The following is a 25,000-nucleotide window of genomic DNA, read 5'->3' as shown; positions in this document are numbered from 1 at the left end:
GTGTGTGTGTGTTTGTGTATGTGTGTGTGTGTGTTGCAGTTTGCAATACACCGAGTTTAGGGTGGTGAACACCTCTTGCAATCAACAACAACACAATGAAGTACAAAGCTGCCAGTTAGTCTTTCCCCAGCATCAGTCAGTCTTTCCCCAGCACCAGTCAGTCTTTCCTCAGCATCAGTCAGTCTTTCCTCAGCACCAGTCAGTCTTCCCCCAGCACCAGTCAGTCTTTCCCCAGCACCAGTCAGTCTTTCCCCAGCACCAGTCAGTCTTTCCCCAGCACCAGTCAGTCTTTCCCCAGCACCAGTCAGTCTTTCCCCAGCACCAGTCAGTCTTTCCCCAGCACCAGTCAGTCTTTCCCCAGCACCAGTCAGTCTTTCCCCAGCACCAGTCAGTCTTTCCCCAGCACCAGTCAGTCTTTCTCCAGCACCAGTCAGACTTTTTCCACCACCAGTCAGTCTTTTCGCAGCACTTCCCAGGTCAAGTCAACACGACCCAGTCTTTGCCAAAGGGACACAGGTGGAGACCGAGTACCCACATGAGCCACAGAGACGTTAGAAAGAACTTTTTCAGTGTCAGAGTAGTTAACAGGTGGAATGCATTAGGAAGTGATGTGGAGGAGGCTGACTCCATACACAGTTTCAAGTGTAGATATGATACAGCCCAGTAGGCTCAGGAATCTGTACACCTGTTGATTGACAGTTGAGAGGCGGGACCAAAGAGCCAGAGCTCAACCCCCGCAAGCACAACCAGGTGAGTATAACTAGATGAGTTAACTGAAGCAAAACGCATATTATTCATCTTAAAATACAAACATTCCCATTACCCAAGTTCAAAAGAATAAAAAATCCCAAACCTGCAGCACTTATATCTTCGTATATGTGTAATATTCTCTGACCCCCAGAGCGAGGAGTATACGGCCCAACGCCTTCTACTCAGGTGAGGAGATGAGTCTCTCCCATGTCTCAAGGTCCACCTTACCTGTCTCACCTGTCACGCTCTCTTCTCATTATGTCATTACTGAGAGCCACACAGGTGCGATGCCCGACCTCGCTGGCCAAGTGGCCACACCCTTGTGTGTGTGTCTCTCTCTCTTTCTCTCTCTCTCTCTCTCTCTCTCTCTCTCTCTCTCTCTCTCTTTCTCTCTCTCTCTCTCTCTCACTCTCTCTCTCACTCTCTCTTTCTCTCTCTCACTCTCTCTTTCTCTCTCTCTCTCTCTCTCTCTCTCTCTCTCTCTCTCTCTCTCTCTCCTCTCTCTCTCTCCTCTCTCTCTCTCTCTCTCTCTCTCTCTCTCTCCTCTCTCTCTCTCTCTCTCTCTCTCTCTCTCTCTCTCTCTCTCTCTCTCTCTCTCTCTCTGGAACAACGAAAAATTTCTTAAATGTTTTCAGTGAGTATTGAAGACTGTGGAGCCGAGAGTACGATCCCAACTCAATGACCCGTATAGAATATTGTATTTATATTGAGCCAAGGACCGTATTACTGAAGCGGGGTTTCATATATATATATATATATATATATATATATATATATATATATATATATATATATATATATATATATATATATATATATAATTAAATATGACCGAAAAAGTAAGATTAATAATTCTAACACGAATTTTCTCAATCTTTCGTACATTACGCTTCACTGTTGGAGGTAAATCAAAAATCAATTCTCCAAAATTCATTTTTATTTCTAGTCTGACGCGACACGGGCGCGTTTCGTAAAACTTATTACATTTTCAAAGACTTTAGTTCACAAATACACAACTGAATAGAACTTACGTATCTCCGATTTTATATCTACATTTGAGTGAGGTGGAAGGGGTGATGTGGCATTAACACAAGACAGAACAAAATGTGGTATTAATAGGGTATTAATTTGATCAACACAAGACAGAACAAGGGTATTAATAGGGTATTAATTTCATCAACACAAGACAGAACACGAAACAATGGATATTGAATAGAAGTGTTTGTAGAAAGCCTATTGGTCCATATTTCTTGATGCTTCTATATTGGAGCGGAGTCTTGAGGTGGGTAGAATATAGTTGTGCAATAATTGGCTGTTGATTGCTGGTGTTGACTTCTTGATGTGTAGTGCCTCGCAAACGTCAAGCCGCCTGCTATCGCTGTATCTATCGATGATTTCTGTGTTGTTTACTAGGATTTCTCTGGCGATGGTTTGGTTGTGGGAAGAGATTATATGTTCCTTAATGGAGCCCTGTTGCTTATGCATCGTTAAACGCCTAGAAAGAGATGTTGTTGTCTTGCCTATATACTGGTTTTTTTGGAGCTTACAGTCCCCAAGAGGGCATTTGAAGGCATAGACGACGTTAGTCTCTTTTAAAGCGTTCTGTTTTGTGTCTGGAGAGTTTCTCATGAGTAGGCTGGCCGTTTTTCTGGTCTTATAGTAAATCGTCAGTTGTAGAGGATACAACTGACGATTTACTATAAGACCAGAAAAACGGCCAGCCTACTCATGAGAAACTCTCCAGACACAAAGCAGAACGCTTTAAAAGAGACCAACGTCGTCTATGCCTTCAAATGCCCACTTGGGGACTGTAAGCTCCAAAAAACCCAGTATATAGGCAAGACAACAACATCTCTTTCTAGGCGTTTAACGATGCATAAGCAACAGGGCTCCATTAAGGAACATATAATCTCTTCCCACAACCAAACCATCGCCAGAGAAATCCTAGTAAACAACACAGAAATCATCGATAGATACAGCGATAGCAGGCGGCTTGACGTTTGCGAGGCACTACACATCAAGAAGTCAACACCAGCAATCAACAGCCAATTATTGCACAACTATATTCTACCCACCTCAAGACTCCGCTCCAATATAGAAGCATCAAAAAATATGGACCAATAGGCTTTCTACAAACACTTCTATTCAATATCCATTGTTTCGTGTTCTGTCTTGTGTTGATGAAATTAATACCCTATTAATACCCTTGTTCTGTCTTGTGTTGATCAAATTAATACCCTATTAATACCACATTTTGTTCTGTCTTGTGTTAATGCCACATCACCCCTTCCACCTCACTCAAATGTAGATATAAAATCGGAGATACGTAAGTTCTATTCAGTTGTGTATTTGTGAACTAAAGTCTTTGAAAATGTAATAAGTTTTACGAAACGCGCCCGTGTCGCGTCAGACTAGAAATAAAAATGAATTTTGGAGAATTGATTTTTGATTTACCTCCAACAGTGAAGCGTAATGTACGAAAGATTAGAAAATTCGTGTTAGAATTATTAATCTTACTTTTTCGGTCATATTTAATAATATATGTCTACAGGAAAGACTGCTACCAAAATATACTAATATATATATATATATATATATATATATATATATATATATATATATATATATATATATATATATATATATATATATATATATGGAGGTCTGAACTACTGGACCCAATAACACATTAGAGAATGAAGCCACGAAGACGTTTCGAACCCTTTTGGACCATTCTCGTTCCGATTTGATAGATAGTAGGCCAGTAATAGACCGAAACGTCGTCGTTTCTGCCATTCTTTCGCTCTTCCTGACCTGGACTAGGGGTTGAGGGACTGCCTGACGGCTGAGTGGAGAGCGCTCGGGATTCGTAGTCCTGAGGTTCCGGGTTCGATCCCCGGTGGAAGTGGAAACAAATGGGCAGAGTTTTTTTTACCCTGATGCCTCTTGTTCACCTAGCAGTAAATAGGTACCTGGGAGTTAGACAGCTGATACGGGCTGCTTCCTGAGGGATATGTAACAAAAAGGAGGCCTGGTCGAGGACCGGGCCGCGGGGACGCTAAGCCCCGAAATCAACTCAAGATAACCTCTTAAGGTTAATTTAAACTAGTTTAAATTTAAACTTGAGGAAAAATTACACTGAGAAATTTCCCCAACTTAGTGGAAATTCCCCTAAGAAACCACCAATGGCGCTGTAAGTAGCTGATGCAGCTTCCGGTTAGTCTTACCAAGATTGTTGGACGTTAGAGCGACGGTCTCGCTTCATGCAGGACGGCGTTCAATCCCCCGAGACCGTCCACAAGTGGTTGGGCACCATTCCTTTCCCTCCGTCCCATCCCAAATCCTTATCCTGACCCCTTCCCAGTGCTATATAGTCGTAATGGCTTGGCGCTTTCCCTTGATAATTCCTTCCTTCCTCCACCCCCCCCCCCCCTCAAATAAATTGCCAAACATATTAAGTAACAAGGACAAACAAAGCAGAATCAATCTCCAGCAGCTTAACTACCCAATTAGATGTAACTAAGAGTTGCTTCATAAAGAATGTTCAAACCTAATAACAACTTAATTCCCAGGAATTAAGTTAAAGAAATTTCTTTAAAATTAACAAAACGTTGTTGTATTTTATGCGTATAGAAAACATACAGTGATACAACACCCTGGCCTTTGGGCAACACATCGTGACGATACATCAGTGTGGCGTGACCTAGTGGTGGCTCATATGGACCATCAGCATATTGGACCTCTCAACATTTCAGACCCAGGTTCAAATCCTGCTAAACTACCGTCTTGCTTAAAAATGTCCTCATATCATGGTTTTTGAGAAGCTCCAGTGATACAACATGATACAGTTCCACATCACCACCAACCACCTACACACACACACACACACCACCAGTGGCGTGAAGTCACCAGTGGAGTCCCACAGGGCTCTGTATTCGGACCTATCTTGTTTCTGATATATGTAAATGATGTCCCGGAGGGTATAGACTCCTTCCTCTCAGTGATTGCTGACGACGCCAAAATTATGAGAAGGATTAAGACAGAGGAGGACAGCTTGAGGCTTTAAGAAGACCTGGACAAACTGAAGGAATGGTCGAACAAATGGATGTTAGAGTTTAACCCAAGCAAATGAAATGTAATGAAGATAGGTGTAGGGAGCAGGAGACCAGATACAAGGTATCATTTGGGAGATGAAATACTTCAAGAGTCAGAGAGAGAGAGAAAGACCTGGGGGTTGATATCACCCCAGACCTGTCCCCTGAAGCTCATATCAAGAGGATAACATCAGCGGCATATGCCAGGTTGGCTAACATAAGAACGGCCTTTAGAAACTTGTGTAAGGAATCTTTCAGAACATTATATACCACATATGCCAGACCAATCCTGGAGTATGCGGCTCCAGCATGGAGTCCATATCTATTCAAGCATAAGACTAAAATGGAAAAGGTTCAAAGGTTTGCCACCAGACTAGTACCCGAGCTTAGAGGTATGAGCTACGAGGAGAGACTACGGGAATTAAACCTCACGTCACTGGAAGACAGAAGAGTTAGAGGGGACATGATCACCACATATAAGATTCTCAGAGGAATTGATAGGGTATATAAAGACAGGCTATTTACCACAACGGGCACACGCACTAGGGGACACAGGTGGAAATTGAGTGCCCAAATGAGCCATGGAGACATTAGAAAGAATTTTTTTTTAGTGTCAGAATAGTTAACAGGTGAAATAAATGCATTAGGGGGTGATGTGGTGGAGGCTGACTCCATACACAGTTTCAAGTGTAGATATGACAGAGCCCAATAGGCTCAGGAACCTGAATACCAGTTGATTGACAGTTGTGAGGCGGGACCAAACAGCCAAAGCTCAACCCCCGCAAGCACAATTAGGTGAGTACCAACCACCAACACACACACACACACCACCACCAACCACACACACACACACACACACACACACACACACACACACACACACACACACACACACACACACACACACACACACAGGGTGGACAAAGACAAACTCTTCAGCACGGGTGGAACACGAACAAGGGGACACAGGTGGAAACTTAGTACCCAGATGAGCCACAGAGACGTTAGAAAGAATTTTTTCAGTGTCAGAGTAGTTAATAAATGGAATGCATTAGGAAGTGATGTGGTGGAGGCTGACTCCATACACAGTTTCAAATGTAGATATGATAGAGCCCAGTAGGCTCAGGAACCTGTACACTAGTTGAGTGACAGTTGAGAGGCGGGACCAAAGAGCCAAAGCTCAACCCCAGCAAGCACAATTAGGTGAGTACACACACACACACACACACACACCACCACTAGCACCACCAAGACACACACATACACACACACACACACACACACACACACACACACACACCACAACCAACCACCTACACACACACACACACACACACACACACACACACACACACACACACACACACACACACACATACACACACACACATACACACACCACCACCAACCACCTACACACACACACACACACACACACACACACACACACACACACACACACACACACACACACACACACACATACACACACACCACCACCAACCACCTACACACACACACACACACACACACACACACACACACACACCAACCACCAACACACACACACACACAACCACCAACCACCAACACACACACATACACACACACACACACACACACACACACACCAGGAGGGAAACTACGAGGAGATGAATAAATTCCTATGGGATATACATTGGGACACAGAACTCGGAACCAAGTCCGTACAAGACATGATGGACTATGTCACCCAAAAATGTCAGGAGGCTGTAAGCAGGTTTGTCCCAGCCCGACAGGAAAAAACAGAGAAGCAGAGGACGAATCCGTGGTTTAATAGGGAATGTATGAAAGCAAAGGAGCTGAACAAAAGGGCATGGAGGAACTTCCGTAATAACAGAACACCAGAAAGTAGAGTGAGATACCAGAGAACCAGGAACGAGTACGTCAGTGTGAGAAGAGTAGCTGAGAAAAGGTATGAAAATGATATAGCTAATAAAGCCAAGACCGAACCAAAGCTACTACATAGTCACATCAGGAGGAAGACAACAGTGAAGGAACAGGTGATGAAACTTAGGGTGGGCGAAGACAGGTACACAGAGAATGACAAAGAGGTGTGTGAAGAACTCCACAAAAGGTTCCAGGAGGTCTTTACAATAGAACAGGGAGATGTCGCGGCGCTAGAAGAGGTGGCAGCAAAACAGGTGACCTTGGATAGGTTCGAAATTACAAGAGATGAGGTCAAGAAGCTCCTATTGGAGCTGGATGTGAGAAAAGTTGTTGGGCCGCATGGAATCTCGCCATGGGTATTGAAAGAGTGTGCAGGAGCACTTTGCCTACCAGTCTCCATAGTGTATAGTAGGTCACTGGAAACGGGAGACCTACCAGAAATATGGAAGACTGCTAATGTAGTACCAATATACAAAAAGGGTGACAGACAAGAGGCACTGAACTACAGGCCAGTGTCCTTAACTTGTATACCATGCAAGGTGATGGAGAAGATTGTGAGAAAAAACCTAGTAACACATCTGGAGAGAAGAGACTTCGTGACAACCCATCAACATGGGTTCAGGGAGGGTAAATCTTGCCTTACAGGCTTGATAAAATTCTACGATCAGGTGACAAAGATTAAACAAGAAAGAGAAGGGTGGGCGGACTGCATTTTTTTTTTACTGTCGGAAAGCCTTTGACACAGTACCCCATAAGAGGTTGATGCATAAGCTGGAGAAACAGGCAGGAGTAACTGGTAGGGCGCTCCAGTGGATAAGGGAGTACCTAAACAATAGGAAGCAGAGAGTTACAGTGAGGGGTGAGACCTCAGACTGGCGTGAAGTCACCAGTGGAGTCCCACAGGGCTCTGTACTTGGACCTATCCTGTTTCTGATATACGTAAATGATCTCCCAGAGGGTATAGACTCATTCCTCTCAATGTTTGCTGACGACGCCAAAATTATGAGAAGGATTAAGACAGAGGAGGACAGCTTGAGGCTTCAAGAAGACCTGGACAAGCTGCAGGAATGGTCGAACAAATGGCTGTTAGAGTTTAATCCAAGCAAATGTAATGTAATGAAGATAGGGGTAGGAAGCAGGAGACCAGATACAAGGTATCACTTGGGAGATGAAATACTTCAAGAGTCCGAGAGAGAGAAAGACCTGGGGGTTGATATCACGCCAGACCTGTCCCCTGAAGCTCATATCAAGAGGATAACAGCAGCAGCATATGCCAGGTTGGCTAACATAAGAACGGCCTTTAGAAACTTGTGTAAGGAATCTTTCAAAACGTTATATACCACATATGTCAGACCAATCCTGGAGTATGCGGCACCAGCATGGAGTCCATATCTAGTCAAGCATAAGACTAAAATGGAAAAGGTTCAAAGGTTTGCCACCAGACTAGTACCCGAGCTGAGAGGTATGAGCTACGAGGAGAGACTATGGGAATTAAACCTCCCTTCGTTGGAAGACAGAAGAGTTAGGGGGGACATGATCACCACATTCAAGATCCTCAAGGGAATCGACAGGGTTGATAAAGACAGGCTGTTTAACACAAGGAACACACGCACTAGGGGACACAGGTGGAAACTGAGTGCCCAAATGAGCCACAGAGATATTAGAAAGAACTTTTTTAGTGTCAGAGTGGTTGACAAATGGAATGCATTAGGCAGTGATGTGGTGGAGGCTGACTCCATACACAGTTTCAAGTGTAGATATGATAGAGCCCAGTAGGCTCAGGAATCTGTACATCAGTTGATTGACGGTTGAGAGGCTGGACCAAAGAGCCCGAGCTCAACCCCCGCAAGCACAACTAGGTCAGTACAACTAGGTGAGTACACACTCACCACCACCACCTACCCACAGAAGCGCTCTAGGAAGCAATACCACACCAAAACATCGTCCAATAACCCCATTTAGATTCAGCTTTACAACCGATAACATCGCTCCCAGAACCCGCTAGATTAATCCCCCCTACCACTCGAGCCCATCACCCCACCCCACCTTCCTCCACACGCCCTTTAAAAACAAGAAAAATTGACTTTAATTATAAGCAAGGAAACCTCCCAACAAGCTTCCTGACGTCTGCTGGTGATACTCTGCTTCCAAGGAGAAGACCACTGTCTGCGGATCTAACCTAAGTCGGCCCATCAGAATCTCTGATGGGTTGGTCTCAAGGGGCAATCAGGCTGTTCCTTGGATGGTCCAAACACAGCCTTTTTACCCCTCAGAGATAAGGAGCAGATCTGGCAAAAGGGCATCTATGCATATGAATGTATTAGTGGATGCTCGGGGTATATGTTGTGAATGTATAAATGTATAAATGTGTTGTATGTTGTTGTATTGTGTTCACTCCCATGTTAAAGACACACCTATGTGTTCGACTTGAGTTGAGTCGACACAGTCGACTTGAGAATGGTCCCAGGACGGACCGAAACGTCGTCGTCCCTTCATTTTCTAGTGTGTGGTCTGGTTAACAAAACACACCATGTGTTCGTCTCATGCCATAAGCCACGCGCTCTCCAAGACCATTCTGTCGAGAAACGACAATAGCTTTATGGTTTATGAAATTTAGGCCAATTTTTTTTGGTGTAAATTAACAATCTGAAAGCTTGTAATGTTACGAGATTGATGAGGTTAATTGGTCAGCATCATTCAGATGTCTGAGAGCAGGTGCTCCTGTGTCATGAAGTCCTTGGAACTGTCACGAATGTCATAAAGTGTTCTTAAGTAACTGACACTTGTATGATTAAGTGTCACTGAATAACTGTCACTTGCATTAAGTGGCCTCTTGACCACTTACTTCACATAATGGCCTCGTGGAGTTGACTGTTATATAAATACACAACTCGTCCTTCTAATAGAACGTCGTATTTTGACGTATTACTCTACCTAAGGACCAAAAAAATCATCATACTAGAAAATGGAAGCGGTTGGCGAAAGTGACGGACTGTCCCGTTTTCTGTTGTGGGTCCTCTGGTAGGTTAGGATAAGGGGGGCACTTTAGTACGTCAGTTTCTTGACGTTGGGGACACCTTATAGGAGGACGGGTTGAAGTACCGGGTGAAGCTTCCTGTTACATTCTCTGCATGTGGCCTTGAGTACGCAGTCACTGTGGGAGTGAGACAGTCCTCCTCGAACTTAGAAAGTCGTCCTTGGAGTGAGACCGTCCTCCTTGAACTTAGAGAGTCGTCGCAGGCGATCGACTTGAGAATGGTCCAAAACGGACCGAAACGTCGTCGTCCCTTCACCTTCTAGTGTGTGGTCTGGTCAACACTTAGAGAGTCGTCCTTGGGGTTAGGAAATCGTCCTAAGAAATAGACATTGTTGGAGCTAGATATTCGTCTTGTGGGTTACACAGGCATTCTGGGAGTGAAACAGTCACCCTGGGAGTGAAACGTTCACCCCGGGAGTAAGACAGTCACCCTGGGAGAGTAACAGTCTCCCTGGGAGTAAGACAGTCACCCTGGGAGAGTAACAGTCACCCTGGGAGTAACAGTCACCCCGGGAGTAACAGTCACCCTGGGAGTAACAGTCACCCCGGGAGTAAGACAGTCACCCTGGGAGAGTAACAGTCACCCTGGGAGTAACAGTCACCCTGGGAGTGAAACAGTCACCCTGGGAGTAACAGTCACCCTGGGAGTGAAACAGTCACCCTGGGAGTAACAGTCACCCTGGGAGTAACAGTCACCCTGGGAGTGAAACAGTCACCCTGGGAGTAACAGTCACCCTGGGAGTAACAGTCACCCTGGGAATGAAACAGTCACCCTGGGAGTAACAGTCACCCTGGGAGTGAAACAGTCACCCTGGGAGTAACAGTCACCCTGGGAGTAACAGTCACCCTGGGAATGAAACAGTCACCCTGGGAGTAACAGTCACCCTGGGAGTAACAGTCACCCTGGGAATGAAACAGTCACCCTGGGAGTAACAGTCACCCTGGGAGTAACAGTCACCCTGGGAGTAACAGTCACCCTGGGAATGAAACAGTCACCCTGGGAGTAACAGTCACCCTGGGAATGAAACAGTCACCCTGGGAGTAACAGTCACCCTGGGAGTAACAGTCACCCTGGGAATGAAACAGTCACCCTGGGAGTAACAGTCACCCTGGGAATGAAACAGTCACCCTGGGAGTAACAGTCACCCTGGGAATGAAACAGTCACCCTGGGAGTAACAGTCACCCTGGGAATGAAACAGTCACCCTGGGAGTAACAGTCACCCTGGGAGTGAAACAGTCACCCTGGGAGTAACAGTCACCCTGGGAGTAACAGTCACCCTGGGAATGAAACAGTCACCCTGGGAGTAACAGTCACCCTGGGAGTGAAACAGTCACCCTGGGAGTAACAGTCACCCTGGGAGTAACAGTCACCCTGGGAATGAAACAGTCACCCTGGGAGTAACAGTCACCCTGGGAGTAACAGTCACCCTGGGAATGAAACAGTCACCCTGGGAGTAACAGTCACCCTGGGAATGAAACAGTCACCCTGGGAGTAACAGTCACCCTGGGAGTAACAGTCACCCTGGGAATGAAACAGTCACCCTGGGAGTAACAGTCACCCTGGGAATGAAACAGTCACCCTGGGAGTAACAGTCACCCTGGGAGTGAAACAGTCACCCTGGGAATAACAGTCACCCTGGGAGTGAAACAGTCACCCTGAGAGTAACAGTCACCCTGGGAGTGAAACAGTCACCCTGGGAGTAACAGTCACCCTGGGAGTGAAACAGTCACCCCGGGAGTAACAGTCACCCATGGCAGTATGAAAACAATACGAATTTTATAATTTCTGTTCTTTTAAGTTGATGATAATTAGCACATTTATCGAATTTATTTCGGCGCCTCGGATGAGTCGATTTAGTTTCTGACACAGCGTGGTGTCAGGCCTTAACTTTCAAGCCTTTCTTGTTGATTAAGAGGATTACCTTGAGGTTCCTTGAGGTGGTTCTACATGAGGATCAATGTCCTTGCGGAAACTAGGCCTTGTGTGGGTTGTTGGTCTCGTTAACTAGGTTGTTAGCTGTAGGTGCCCGCAGTTAAGGACTAAATACAACCCATCTGGGACGTCACAGGCAGAACACACCTGTCATCACAGCCTATACAACTACTTAGTGAATACTAGAACTAATACAAAATACAGTGATACAGTTGGCCAAACAAAAACAGGTTGAAACACTGCAATAAACAACTGGCAACAAATGAGCAGCGCCTGGTCGTAAAGGAAGCCGTTTTAACACCTCACCTGCAGCAACTGGGAATGATTCTGAATATAACTCTGCCAGAGAGAAAACCCCAGCTTTTGTTTACCAACTATCCGCCTGCGAACCATTTCCCCCCAAAAATATATACGTATTTTTCCCCCTCGACGATAAAAACGAGTGGAAGAGACACGGATAAAACCTCGGGTGGAAAGATGGGATGGGAGAGGGGATGGGAGGGGATGGGAAAGGGGGGTTATATACAGTATATATATATATATATATAAAGTTGCTCAGAAATTCTGTTTGTCGCGGCTGGTCGAGTTTGGTTACCCTGCTCTTTGATTTGATCACGTCCTGTCCCTTTCAATCATCGTCGTGGCCGCATCACGCCAAACATGTCCTAGCGTCTTTCATCACGGTGTATCCCGCCCAGGGCCGCCCTGTCCCCGCCCTTACCGCGCCCTCGCCCAGAGCCCACAATTCCTCCTCAACCGCCACCAACGGTTTTGGCGGGAGCGCGCGGCAACTCGGCCCTCTGGCCAGGCGGCTCCAAGGGCCCTTCTCGCCGGATATCATCCTGTTTTTACGCCTGTAAGACCACCGGGCCCGCCGCCCCTGATCCAATATGGCGTGGTCCCCCGAGCGGCATAGATCAGCGAGTAATCAGGAACGGCTCTATGAATCATTGGTCGAGGTACAACTTTTAATACGCAGCCATCACTCCGTGTAATAGAATGTTTCGCTCTGGAGTCACCAGGGACGTCGGCCGGGGGGTTCCCGTTTTCTAATTAGTGGTGAACGATGTCGATATTCTCCATTTGCTCCGATCATTTTAGTTCATATATACTCCATTCCAGGCGTCTCCCGAGGAGGTGGGTCCAAGTACCTGATTCGCAAGTTTGTTAAAAGCCTGGTAAACAAGCCTTAACTACCGGTTCTTGGACAAGAGAAGGGGATTAGATACACCGAGGGCGGTTTATGGCCTGTGGAGGGAATGTAGCCTATTGGCTAATGATCTGCCAATAGCGACGTGGCTTTCATCTCCAGAGCCTTGGCAAGTGTGGAGGTATTTTCTTCTTCCTTACGACAGATGGGAAATTGTCGCGGTTATCGTGGGTAGTTTGAACGGTGATTATTATGTCCTGAAGCGTGTGTGTGTGTGTGTGTGTGTGTGTGTGTGTGTGTGTGTGTGTGTGTGTGTGTGTGTGTGTGTGTGTGTGTGTACATACATACGTTCCTCTGCGTGTGTATGTGAAGATGCCTGTGTTTGCGGTTGCCCGTTTTTGTGTAATTACCTAAGTGTAGTTACAGAAGATTGACTGATTGATGAAGATTAAGCCACCACAAGAGGGGGTACGGGCATGAATAACCCGCAAAAAACTGATCTAGAACTTGCTCACATCTCAATAGTCTTCCTAGGTTCCTCCTCTGGGTTATCTCTATATCAAAACAGTTTCCACTTAGTATCTTACATGTCAGAATCATGTCTCCTCTAGTTCTTCGCTTCTCCGCTTCTTCCGTTATTTCCTCTAAAATCCTCGCGAACTCAGGCATTGAATGTTTGGTTATATACGTAGAAAATCTTTGGGTTTCATACTTGTGTATGCTTCAAGAGTTCTGGTTATACACACGCTGTGTATAACCTGTGTATAACACACGCTGTGTATAACCTGTGTATAACACACGCTGTGTATAACACACGCTGTGTATAACCTTTGTATAACACACGCTGTGTATAACCTGTGTATAACACACGCTGTGTATAACACACGCTGTGTATAACACACGCTGTGTATAACCTGTGTATAACACGCTGTGTATAACCTGTGTATAACACACGCTGTGTATAACACACGCTGTGTATAACACACGCTGTGTATAACACACGCTGTGTATAACACACGCTGTGTATAATCTGTGTATAACACACGCTGTGTATAATCTGTGTATAACACGCTGTGTATAACCTGTGTATAACACACGCTGTGTATAACACACGCTGTGTATAACACACGCTGTGTATAACCTATGTATAACACGCTGTGTATAACCTGTGTATAACACGCGGTGTATAACACACGTTGTGTATAACACACGCTGTGTATAACACACGCTGTGTATAACCTGTGTATAACACGCTGTGTATAACCTGTGTATAACACACGCTGTGTATAACACACGCTGTGTATAACACACAGCTGTGTATAACACACGCTGTGTATAACACACGCTGTGTATAACACACGCTGTGTATAACACACGCTGTGTATAATCTGTGTATAACACGCTGTGTATAACCTGTGTATAACACACGCTGTGTATAACACACGCTGTGTATGACACACGCTGTGTATAATCTGTGTATAACACGCTGTGTATAACCTGTGTATAACACACGCTGTGTTTAACCTGTGTATAACACGCTGTGTATAACCTGTGTATAACACACAGCTGTGTATAACACACGCTGTGTATAACACACGCTGTGTATAACACACGCTGTGTATGACACACGCTGTGTATAATCTGTGTATAACACGCTGTGTATAACCTGTGTATAACACACGCTGTGTATAACCTGTGTATAACACGCTGTGTATAACCTGTGTATAACACACGCTGTGTATAATCTGTGTATAACACGCTGTGTATAACCTGTGTATAACACACGCTGTGTATAACCTGTGTATAACACGCTGTGTATAACCTGTGTATAACACACGCTGTGTATAACCTGTGTATAACACGCTGTGTATAACCTGTGTATAACACACGCTGTGTGTAACCTGTGTATAACACACGCTGTGTATAACACACGCTGTGTATAACACAAGCTGTGTGTAACCTGTGTGTAGTCCCTCAAAAACAAATCTTTGTTTACCCTTCAAACGTGTTTTCTTGTGCTGTGTTAAACTACATTAATTCTAATGTAATGTCCACTCGGAAGACATTATTCTGAGTTCGCTATAGTGCCTCTTTCTCAGTTTATACAGCATTTGATCATCTTTTCTGCCCCTCTCCACTATCATAGCTTTACATTTGCTGTTGTTAAACTCTAATAGCCACTCATCTTGTTGCCCCCCCTGCAGGCTGTTCATCCAGATACACAAGAACAATTAGGGGACCAGTATCGATCCCTGTGGTACTCCAACCCATCAAAATGTCTTTTCCTGTTTGATTATGTCTCACCATGACTCAATGTTTCTTTTATGCCAGGCGGCTCATTTCCCAATCTACAATCCTTCCTCCAATACAATCCAATCCTCCAATCCTCCAAAATGTGTTTCTGCATTTTAAATAACAATCACTTTGGGTACTATATTAAATGCCTTCTGGCAGCCTGCGAACATGCAGTCCACTACGGGGCTCACCATAGCCCGTGCTACTTGCCCCGCTCCTGTGCCAGGTAAGTCCACTACGGGCTCACCATAGCCCGTGCTACTTGCCCCGGTCCTGTGCCAGGTAAGTCCACTACGGGCTCACCATAGCCCGTGCTACTTGCCCCGCTCCTGTGCCAGGTAAGTCCAATACGGGCTCACCATAGCCCGTGCTACTTGCCCCGCTCCTGTGCCAGGTAAGTCCACTACGGGCTCACCATAGCCCGTGCTACTTGCAACTAGGTGCTCCCAGCAGCTGAATCCCAATACAACAACAACAACAACAGCTTCGCCTGCCAGAAAGAAGGTTTTGATGAATCATATAAAGATTCGTGAAGATTCTGACTGCGAAGCTTCACAAATCTTGACTATTTTGTCAAGTGAAGACGTTGCCTGTGCTGATTATTCTCCTTGAAGATAACGGGTGAAGATATTGACTGAAGATAGTCAGTATAATGACTATACTGAAGAAGATAACGGAAACATCCTCAAGCCTCTCAGGGCTACAGTATCAGGGCTACAATATCAGGGCTACAATATCAGGGCAACAATATCAGGGCTACAATATCAGGGCTACAATATCAGGGCAACAATATCAGGGCAACAGTATCAGGGCTACAATATCAGGGCTACAATAACAGAGCTACAATATCAGAGCTACAATATCAGAGCTACAATATCAGAGCTACAATATCAGAGCTACAATATCAGGGCTACAATATCAGGGCTACAATATCAGAGCTACAATATCAGAGCTACAATATCAGGGCTACAATATCAGGGCTACAATATCAGAGCTACAATATCAGAGCTACAATATCAGGGCTACAATATCAGAGCTACAATATCAGAGCTACAATATCAGAGCTACAATATCAGAGCTACAATATCAGAGCTACAATATCAGGGCTACAATATCAGGGCTACAATATCAGGGCTACAATATCAGAGCTACAATATCAGAGCTACAATATCAGGGCTACAATATCAGGGCTACAATATCAGGGCTACAATATCAGAGCTACAATATCAGAGCTACAATATCAGGGCTACAATATCAGAGCTACAATATCAGGGCTACAATATCAGGGCAACAATATCAGAGCTACAATATCAGGGCAACAATATCAGGGCAACAATATCAGGGCTACAATATCAGAGCTACAATATCAGAGCTACAATATCAGAGCTACAATATCAGGGCTACAATATCAGGGCTACAATATCAGAGCTACAATATCAGAGCTACAATATCAGGGCTACAATATCAGGGCTACAATATCAGAGCTACAATATCAGGGCAACAATATCAGGGCTACAATATCAGAGCTACAATATCAGAGCTACAATATCAGAGCTACAATATCAGGGCTACAATATCAGGGCTACAATATCAGAGCTACAATATCAGAGCTACAATATCAGGGCAACAATATCAGGGCTACAATATCAGAGCTACAATATCAGGGCTACAATATCAGAGCTACAATATCAGAGCTACAATATCAGGGCTACAATATCAGAGCTACAATATCAGAGCTACAATATCAGGGCTACAATATCAGGGCTACAATATCAGAGCTACAATATCAGGGCTACAATATTAGGGCTACAATATCAGAGCTACAATATCAGAGCTACAATATCAGGGCTACAATATCAGGGCTACAATATCAGGGCTACAATATCAGAGCTACAATATCAGGGCTACAATATCAGGGCTACAATATGAGGGAGTAGAGTGTAAGGGGTGACAGGGGGGGGGGGTGCAAACAAGTATGAATGACCAGGTTCTATGTGCCCCCCCCATCCCCCCACAACCCCCCATAACCCCATACCCCCTCCCCTCAACCCCCCCCCTAACCCCATACCCCCTCCCTAAATTACCGCGTGATGGGGCTCAGCTTAACTGCTGTTTATTCACCACTAAAGAACTGAACGATGTTTGAACTGTGAAGACATTGATCAGGGGGAGAGCGGGGGCCCGGCGCCCCCGCCCCCCTGATAAATGTGTGAAAGGGGGGAGGGGGGTCTCTCAGGCCGGCCTGAGAGGTCTGATTGGCTCTGATCTGAAATTGGATTAGACTCGCAGTGTCAAACCCAATACAGTGTTTATACACAGGTCCGACAGATGATGTATATATATATACATCTCTATGCTAGACTAGCAGTTCAGGGTAATAGGGGGGGCATAAATAGGGGGGGGGGCATAAATAGGGGGGGGCATAAATAGGGGGGAGTTGTTTTATCATTCATTTTCTGCTGGTTCACTTAAGTTTTTTAAGGGGGTGGGTGAGAAACTCATTAGGCAAACTAGGGGCTCAAGAGGAGCCAGGGGTTTCCACGTTCCGGCGTCTCCGTGTCGCGATTCAGAGAGGAAATGTGTGCTGCTGTATCTTGGGCATGCACCCCACCTCCGAAGAGCTGGTCGAGGTCTTCGAACAGTGATTTATATATATATATATATATATATATATATATATATATATATATATATATATATATATAATAGAAGGGAGTACCACCTCTAGCTGGAAGAAGGGGGACCCATAGCCTCGGAGGAAACCACGATATATATATATATATATATATATATATATATATATATATATATATATATATATATATATATATATATATATATATATATATATATATGCAAACAAGCCTGAATGGTCCCCAGGACTATATACAACTGAAAACTCACACCCCAGAAGTGACTCGAACCCATACTCCCACAACTGGTATGTACAGGGACGCCTTAATCCGCTTGACCATCACGACCGGACATAAGGAAGTGATAGCCGAGCTATCACTTCCTTATGTCCGGTCGTGATGGTCAAGCGGATTAAGGCGTCCCTGTACATACCAGTTGTGGGAGTATGGGTTCGAGTCACTTCTGGGGTGTGAGTTTTCAGTTATATATATATATATATATATATATATATATATATATATATATATATATATATATATATAGGAGGCAAAACTTCAACACGAAGACTCGTTGAAGGAAAAGTCAACTCAAAAGAATTGTAACAACGAACATAATATTAATTTAAGGAGAATTAACAGAATAGTCAAAAAAACTATTTTTAAATTGTGGATCTCCAAGATCTGATAAATGACAGCTGGAAGCTGTGGAGGCCCAGATGAGAGATGCTAAGAGACAGTGACGTAAACGAGAAGTATATCGTAAATAAAAAATATAACGTGAATGGAGAGGATCTATCTTGAGGTTATCTTGAGATGATTTCGGGGCTTTTAGTGTCCCCGCGGCCCGGTCCTCGACCAGGCCTCCACCCCCAGGAAGCAGCCCGTGACAGCTGACTAACACCCAGGTACCTATTTACTGCTAGGTAACAGGGGCATAGGGTGAAAGAAACTCTGCCCATTGTTTCTCGCCGGCGCCTGGGATTGAACCCAGGACCACAGGATCACAAGTTCCGCGTGCTGTCCGCTCGGCCGACCGGCTCCCAGGATAATTAGAAGAATTTTTTTTTTGCTGAAAAGTTCAACATTCTGCTTTTAAAGTAATGGGGAAAATCAAGAGTAAGAAAAGTCATTGCCCAAACTGACCTAGGGATTGACTGGGTTAGGGAGGTAATTCTCTGTAACTTATCGGGAAATTAAAGGAAAGAAAACAATAAAGGAATGCAGAAACGGTAGGGAGGGTGAAGAAGGGGTGAGAGAGGGTGAGGGAAGGGTGAGAGAGAGGGTGATGGAGAGGGTGAGAGAGGGTGAGGGAGAGAGTGAGAGAGGGTGAGGAAAGGGTGAGAGAGGGTGAGGGAGAGGGTGAGGGAGAGGGTGAGAGAGGGTGAGGGAGAGGGTGAGAGAGGGTGAGGAAAGGGTGAGAGAGCGTGAGAGAGGGTGAGGGAGAGGGTGAGGGAGAGGGTGAGAGAGCGTGAGAGAGGGTGAGAGAGGGTGAGGGAAGGGTGAGAGAAGAGTGGTCAAGAGAATGGGTAAAGTCTTTTAAATGAGAGAACATGGTAAGGAAAAGGAAACAGGTAGAAAGAAAGTGTTAGAAAATAAAGTAGAAGAGTATAGAAAGTAGTAGAAAGCAAAGAAAGTGCTAGAATAGAAGAACAAATAGAAGATTACTGCCAACATTCATTCAAGTTAGTTATGAGACAAGAAATGAAACTTGTCTGCAACAGCAATATGCTCTAACGTTAACACGTGTCAACTGAACCTTAACTTGAGGTGGTTTCAGGGCTTAGCGTCCCCGCGGCCCGGTCTTCGACCAGGGCCTTCTGTAAGCATGGGCAATTCATATAACCCAGAATCTGTAAGACACAGAAATTCAGAGTGTTCTCCACTCTCGCTATCCCTATACTAGATCTAGAGATCAGAATTAAAAACAGTTTTAGAAGTAAGTTAATCATTTATATATATATATATATATATATATATATATATATATATATATATATATATATATATATATATATGAATATATATATAAATGATCAGATATAGAGGTGACATCAGAGGAGGTAATGAAACAGTTGACATCACTGGATGCAACTAAAGCGGTTGGACCAGACAAAGTATCACCGTGGATACTAAAAGAGGCAGTGCAGGCTCTCAGCGTGCCTCTGGCATTGATCTTTAAATTAATAAGTCACTTATCTCGGGAGAATTGCCCAGCTGCTGGAAGGAGGCAAATGTCGTACCGATTTTCAAGAAAGGTGATAGGGAGGAGGCACTTAACTACAGACCCGTATCACTGACAAGCATCCCCTGCAAAATACTTGAAAGAATACTTAGGCTAAGACTTGTTGAGCACCTGGAGAGCATTGGGTTTGTAAACAAGCACCAACATGGGTTCTGGACAGGGAAATCATGCCTAATAAACCTTTTAGAATTCTATGACAAAGTAACAAGGATAAGGCAGGACAGAGAAGGCTGGGCAGGCTGCATATTTCTTGACTGCCAAAAGGCCTTTGATACAGTACCGCACATGAGACTGCTATACAAACTTGAGAGGCAGGCAGGAGTAAGCGGAAAGGCCCTAGTATGGGTGAAGAACTACCTAACAGGAAGGAGCCAGAGGGTAATGGTAAGGGGCGAGAAGTCGGACTGGCGAACAGTAACGAGTGGAGTACCTCAAGGATCGGTGCTGGGACCAATCCTCTTTCTAATTTACGTAAATTATATGTTTACAGGAGTGGAATCATACATGTCAATGTTTGCGGATGACGCAAAATTAATGAGAAGAGTTGTGACAGATGAGGATTGTAGGATCCTCCAAGAGGACCTGAACAGGTTGCAGAGATGGTCAGGGAAATGGCTACTGGAGTTTAACACGAGCAAATGTAAAGTTATGGAAATGGGATCAGGTGATAGGCGACCAAAGGGACAGTACACAATGAAGGGGAACTGCCTACCTGTAACGATTCGTGAAAGAGACCTGGGAGTGGATGTGACACCTAATCTAACTCCTGAGGCACATATAAATAGGATAACGACAGCAGCGTACTCTACACTGGCGAAAATTAGAACATCATTCAGAAACCTAAGTGAGGAGGCTTTTAGGGCCCTTTACACTGCCTACGTGAGACCAGTCTTAGAGTATGCCGCGCCATCATGGAGCCCCCACCTGAAGAAACACATAAGGAAACTAGAGAAGGTTCAGAGGTTTGCGACGAGGCTTGTCCCAGAGTTACGAGGGATGGGATATGAAGAGCGGCTGAAGGAACTGAAGCTTACGACACTAGAGAAAAGAAGGAAGAGAGGAGATATGATAGGGACATATAAAATATTCAGGGGAATTGACAAAGTGGAAATAGATGAAATGTTCACACGTAATAATAACAGAACGAGGGGACATGGGTGGAAGCTGGAAACTCAGATGAGTCACAGAGATGTTAGGAAGTTTTCTTTTAGCGTGAGAGTAGTGGAAAAATGGAATGCACTTGGGGAACAGGTTGTGGAAGCAAACTCTATTCATAATTTTAAAACCAGGTATGATAGGGAAATGGGACAGGAGTCATTGCTGTAAACAACCGATGGCTGGAAAGGCGGGATCCAAGAGTCAATGCTCGATCCTGCAAGCACAAATAGGTGGGCACAAATAGGTGAATGGGTGAGTACACACACACACACACACACACACACACACACACACACACACACACGCACGCACGCACACACACACACACATACACACACACACACACACACACACGCACGCACACACACACACACACACACACACACACACACACACAAAACAAACCTTCTAAGAACGGCTGAATTTGGAGCAATTTATTACCACAAGACGAATGGAGTTGGAGGTGGAGAGACGGCAGAAAGGGAGGGGGGTGGGGTGGGGGTGGAGGGGGGGGTAGGAGGGGAGTGTGAGGGTGGAGAGGGGGGGAAGGGCAGCCTCCTGGTACCTCTTCCTCCATCACTTACCTCCATAGTCCCTCCCCATGTTACCTCACTCCCCTTGGGAAGGAGGGGAAGGGAGGGAAGGAAGGGGAAGCGTTGAGGAATAGGGGGTAAACAGTGGGAAGGGAATGTAGGGCGGGGAAATGGTAAACAGGATTAGAAAGGGAGGGAGGGAGAGAGACAAGCCTGTGGAAGGGAATAAGGGAGCAAGGAATGGGGAAGAATGAAGGGAAGGGTGGAATAAAGTAAGAGGAGATGGGAGAGAGGGAGGACGGAGAAGTTGAGATGCCTAAAAGGGTAGAACTGATGAGTAGAGGGAATGGAATGAGGTAGACGGAAGAGGTAGAAGAATCATTTCTTCTCATGTTCAAGAAAACAGCTCACACACACACACACACACACACACACACAGTTGAGAGGCGGGACCAAAGAGCCAGAGCTCAGCCCCCGCAAGCACAATTAGGTAAGTACAATTAGGTGAGTACACACACACACACACACGTGTGTGTGTGTGGGGGGGGGGGGCTGGTGGCTGAGTGGGCAGCGCTTGGGACTCGTAATCCTATGGCCAGGGAATCGATCCCCGGCGATGGCAGAAACAAATGGGCAGAGTTTCTTTCACCCTGGACCCATTTTAGGTTCAAATCCATGCTTTTGGTATTCATACCCAATTAATACCCACCTCGGGGTAGGACAATCGACTTGAGAATGGTCCAGGACGGACCGAAACGTCGTCGTCCCTTCAATTTCTAGTGTGTGGTCTGGTCAACAATACCCACCTCACCCAAAACATTTGTGTCATATCACCTCACCCAAAACAAATGAAAAGCATGATGTATCTTATGTGTAAACCAAGTCTTTGAAAATGTAAGCAGCCTTACGAAACGCTTTTAGGCATCAGACCAAAAATAAAAATGTAGAAAATTAATTTTGGAGAGTTAATTTTTCAATTACCCTCGACAGTGAAGAGAAACGTAAGAAATATTGAGAAGATTCGTGTTATATTACTAATCTTTCCCATTCGGTCATATTCAACAACATATGTCTACAAGAAAGATTGCTACCAATATATATATATATATATATATATATATATATATATATATATATATATATACATATTATATATACATATTATATATATATATATATATATATATATATATATATATATATATATATATATATGTCGTACCTAGTAGCCAGAACTCACTTCTCAGCCTACTATGCAAGGCCCGATTTGCCTAATAAGCCAAGTTTTCATGAATTAATGTTTTTTCGTCTACCTAACCTACCTAACCTAACCTAACCTAGCTTTTTTGGCTACCTAACCTAACCTTACCTATATATATAGGTTAGGTTAGGTTAGGTAGGGTTGGTTAGGTTTGGTCATATATCTACGTTAATTTTAACTCCAATAAAAAAAAATTGACCTCATACATAGTGAAAAGGGTAGCTTTATCATTTCATAAGAAAAAAATTATAGTAAATAAATTAATTCAGGAAAACTTGGCTTATTAGGCAAATCGGGCCTTGAATAATAGGCTGAGAGGTGAGTTCTGGCTACTAGGTACGACATATATATATATATATATATATATTATTAAATATGACCGAAAAAGTAAGATTAATAATTCTAACACGAATTTTCTCAATCTTTCGTACATTTCTTTTCACTGTTGGAGGTAAATCAAAAATCAATTCTCCAAAATTCATTTTTATTTCTAGTCTGACGCGACACTTGAGCGCGTTTCGTCGCGTCAGACTAGAAATAAAAATGAATTTTGGAAAATTGATTTTTGATTTACCTCCAACAGTGAAAAGAAATGTACGAAAGATTGAGAAAATTCGTGTTAGAATTATTAATCTTACTTTTTCGGTCATATTTAATAATATATGTCTACAGGAAAGACTGCTACCAAAATATACTAATATATATATATATATATATATATATATATATATATATATATATATATATATATAGTGTGTGTGTGTGTGTGTGTGTGTGTGTGTGTGTGTGTGTGTGTGTGTGTGTGTGTGTGTGTGTGTGTGTGAGTGTGTGTGAGTGTGTGTGTGTGTGTGTGTGTGTGTGTGTGTGTGTGTGTGAGTGTGTGAGTGTGTGTGTGTGTGTGTGTGTGTGTGTGTGTACTCACCTATTTGTACTCACCTATTTGTGCTTGCAGGATCGAGCATTGACTCTTGGATCCCGCCTTTCTAGCTATCGGTTGTTTACAGCAATAACTCCTGTCCCATTTCCCTATCATACCTAGTTTTAAAAGTATGAATAGTATTTGCTTCCACAACCTGTTCCCCAAGTGCATTCCATTTTTCTACTACTCTCACACTAAAAGAAAACTTCCTAACATCTCTGTGACTCATGTGTGTGTGTGTGTGTGTGTGTGTGTGTGTGTGTGTGTGTGTGTGTGTGTGTGTGTGTGTGCGCGCGTGCGTGTATAAAGTATATGTGGAAGCTGGTCAGAATTACATTTCACCTTCGTAAATGCACATTAATGATACTATGTAAAGAACACATCGACTACTTTATGTAGGGCAGACGTAAATGTGTATCTATGTATTTATGTCTGTAGGTTAGATTAGCATTTTAAAATCACTACAATCACCTTATGTGGTTGATTGTTCAATAAATCCCTGAACTATATGTTTAACAGATCTCTCACCCTGTCCATGGAGGACAGAAGAAAATGTAAATATGCTGGTTAGCATTGTAAATGTCTGGCCACGTCTATGGTAGAAAATAATAATAAAAAAAATCCTTGACCCCTGTTACCTAGCAGTAAATAGGTACCAGGGAGTTAGACAGCTGTTACAGAGCTGCTTCCTGGGTGTGTGTGAAAAAAAAAAAAATAATTAGTAGTTAGTTACAGTTGACTGGCAGTTGAGAGGCGGGCCGAAAGAGCAGAGCTCAACCCCCACAAGCACAAACAGGTGAATACACAAGCCCTCTCTTCTCCCCCCCCCCCAAGTCCTCCTTCCTCCACCAATCCCCCATACCAGATCCCCCAGATCCCCCTTCTAAGCCCCCCCCCATCCCGGACCCTCCCTGTTTCCCTGTTTCAGGGGAGTCAACAGAAACTGAGGGGAGAGGACAGAAAAGAGTCAGTTTCAAGGTGATGTGCTCGAACATAGATGGGATCACAAGCAAGGCGAATGAACTAAGGGAAACAGCACAAGAGTTCAATTACCCAAATGTAATT

The 25,000-nt window shown here is 44.2% G+C and overlaps 1 protein-coding gene across 1 annotated transcript in view; it reads right to left on the bottom strand.

The window, feature by feature from the left end:
- Window positions 1-9,288: 9,288 nt before the first annotated feature.
- LOC123758928 (probable serine/threonine-protein kinase clkA) overlaps window positions 9,289-25,000 on the bottom strand; it is a 37,977-nt gene continuing 22,265 nt past the window's right edge. The window contains exon 3 of the mRNA XM_069334283.1: window positions 9,289-9,348. Coding sequence (XP_069190384.1) covers window positions 9,289-9,348 — 60 coding nt within the window. The remainder of the gene's footprint in view (window positions 9,349-25,000) is intronic.

The sequence above is a fragment of the Procambarus clarkii genome, chromosome 31 (assembly GCF_040958095.1).
Source record: "Procambarus clarkii isolate CNS0578487 chromosome 31, FALCON_Pclarkii_2.0, whole genome shotgun sequence".
Taxonomy (NCBI): Eukaryota; Metazoa; Arthropoda; class Malacostraca; order Decapoda; family Cambaridae; genus Procambarus; species Procambarus clarkii.
Note: the sequence above shows the minus strand (reverse complement) of the source record. Positions and strands in the feature narration are given on the sequence as shown.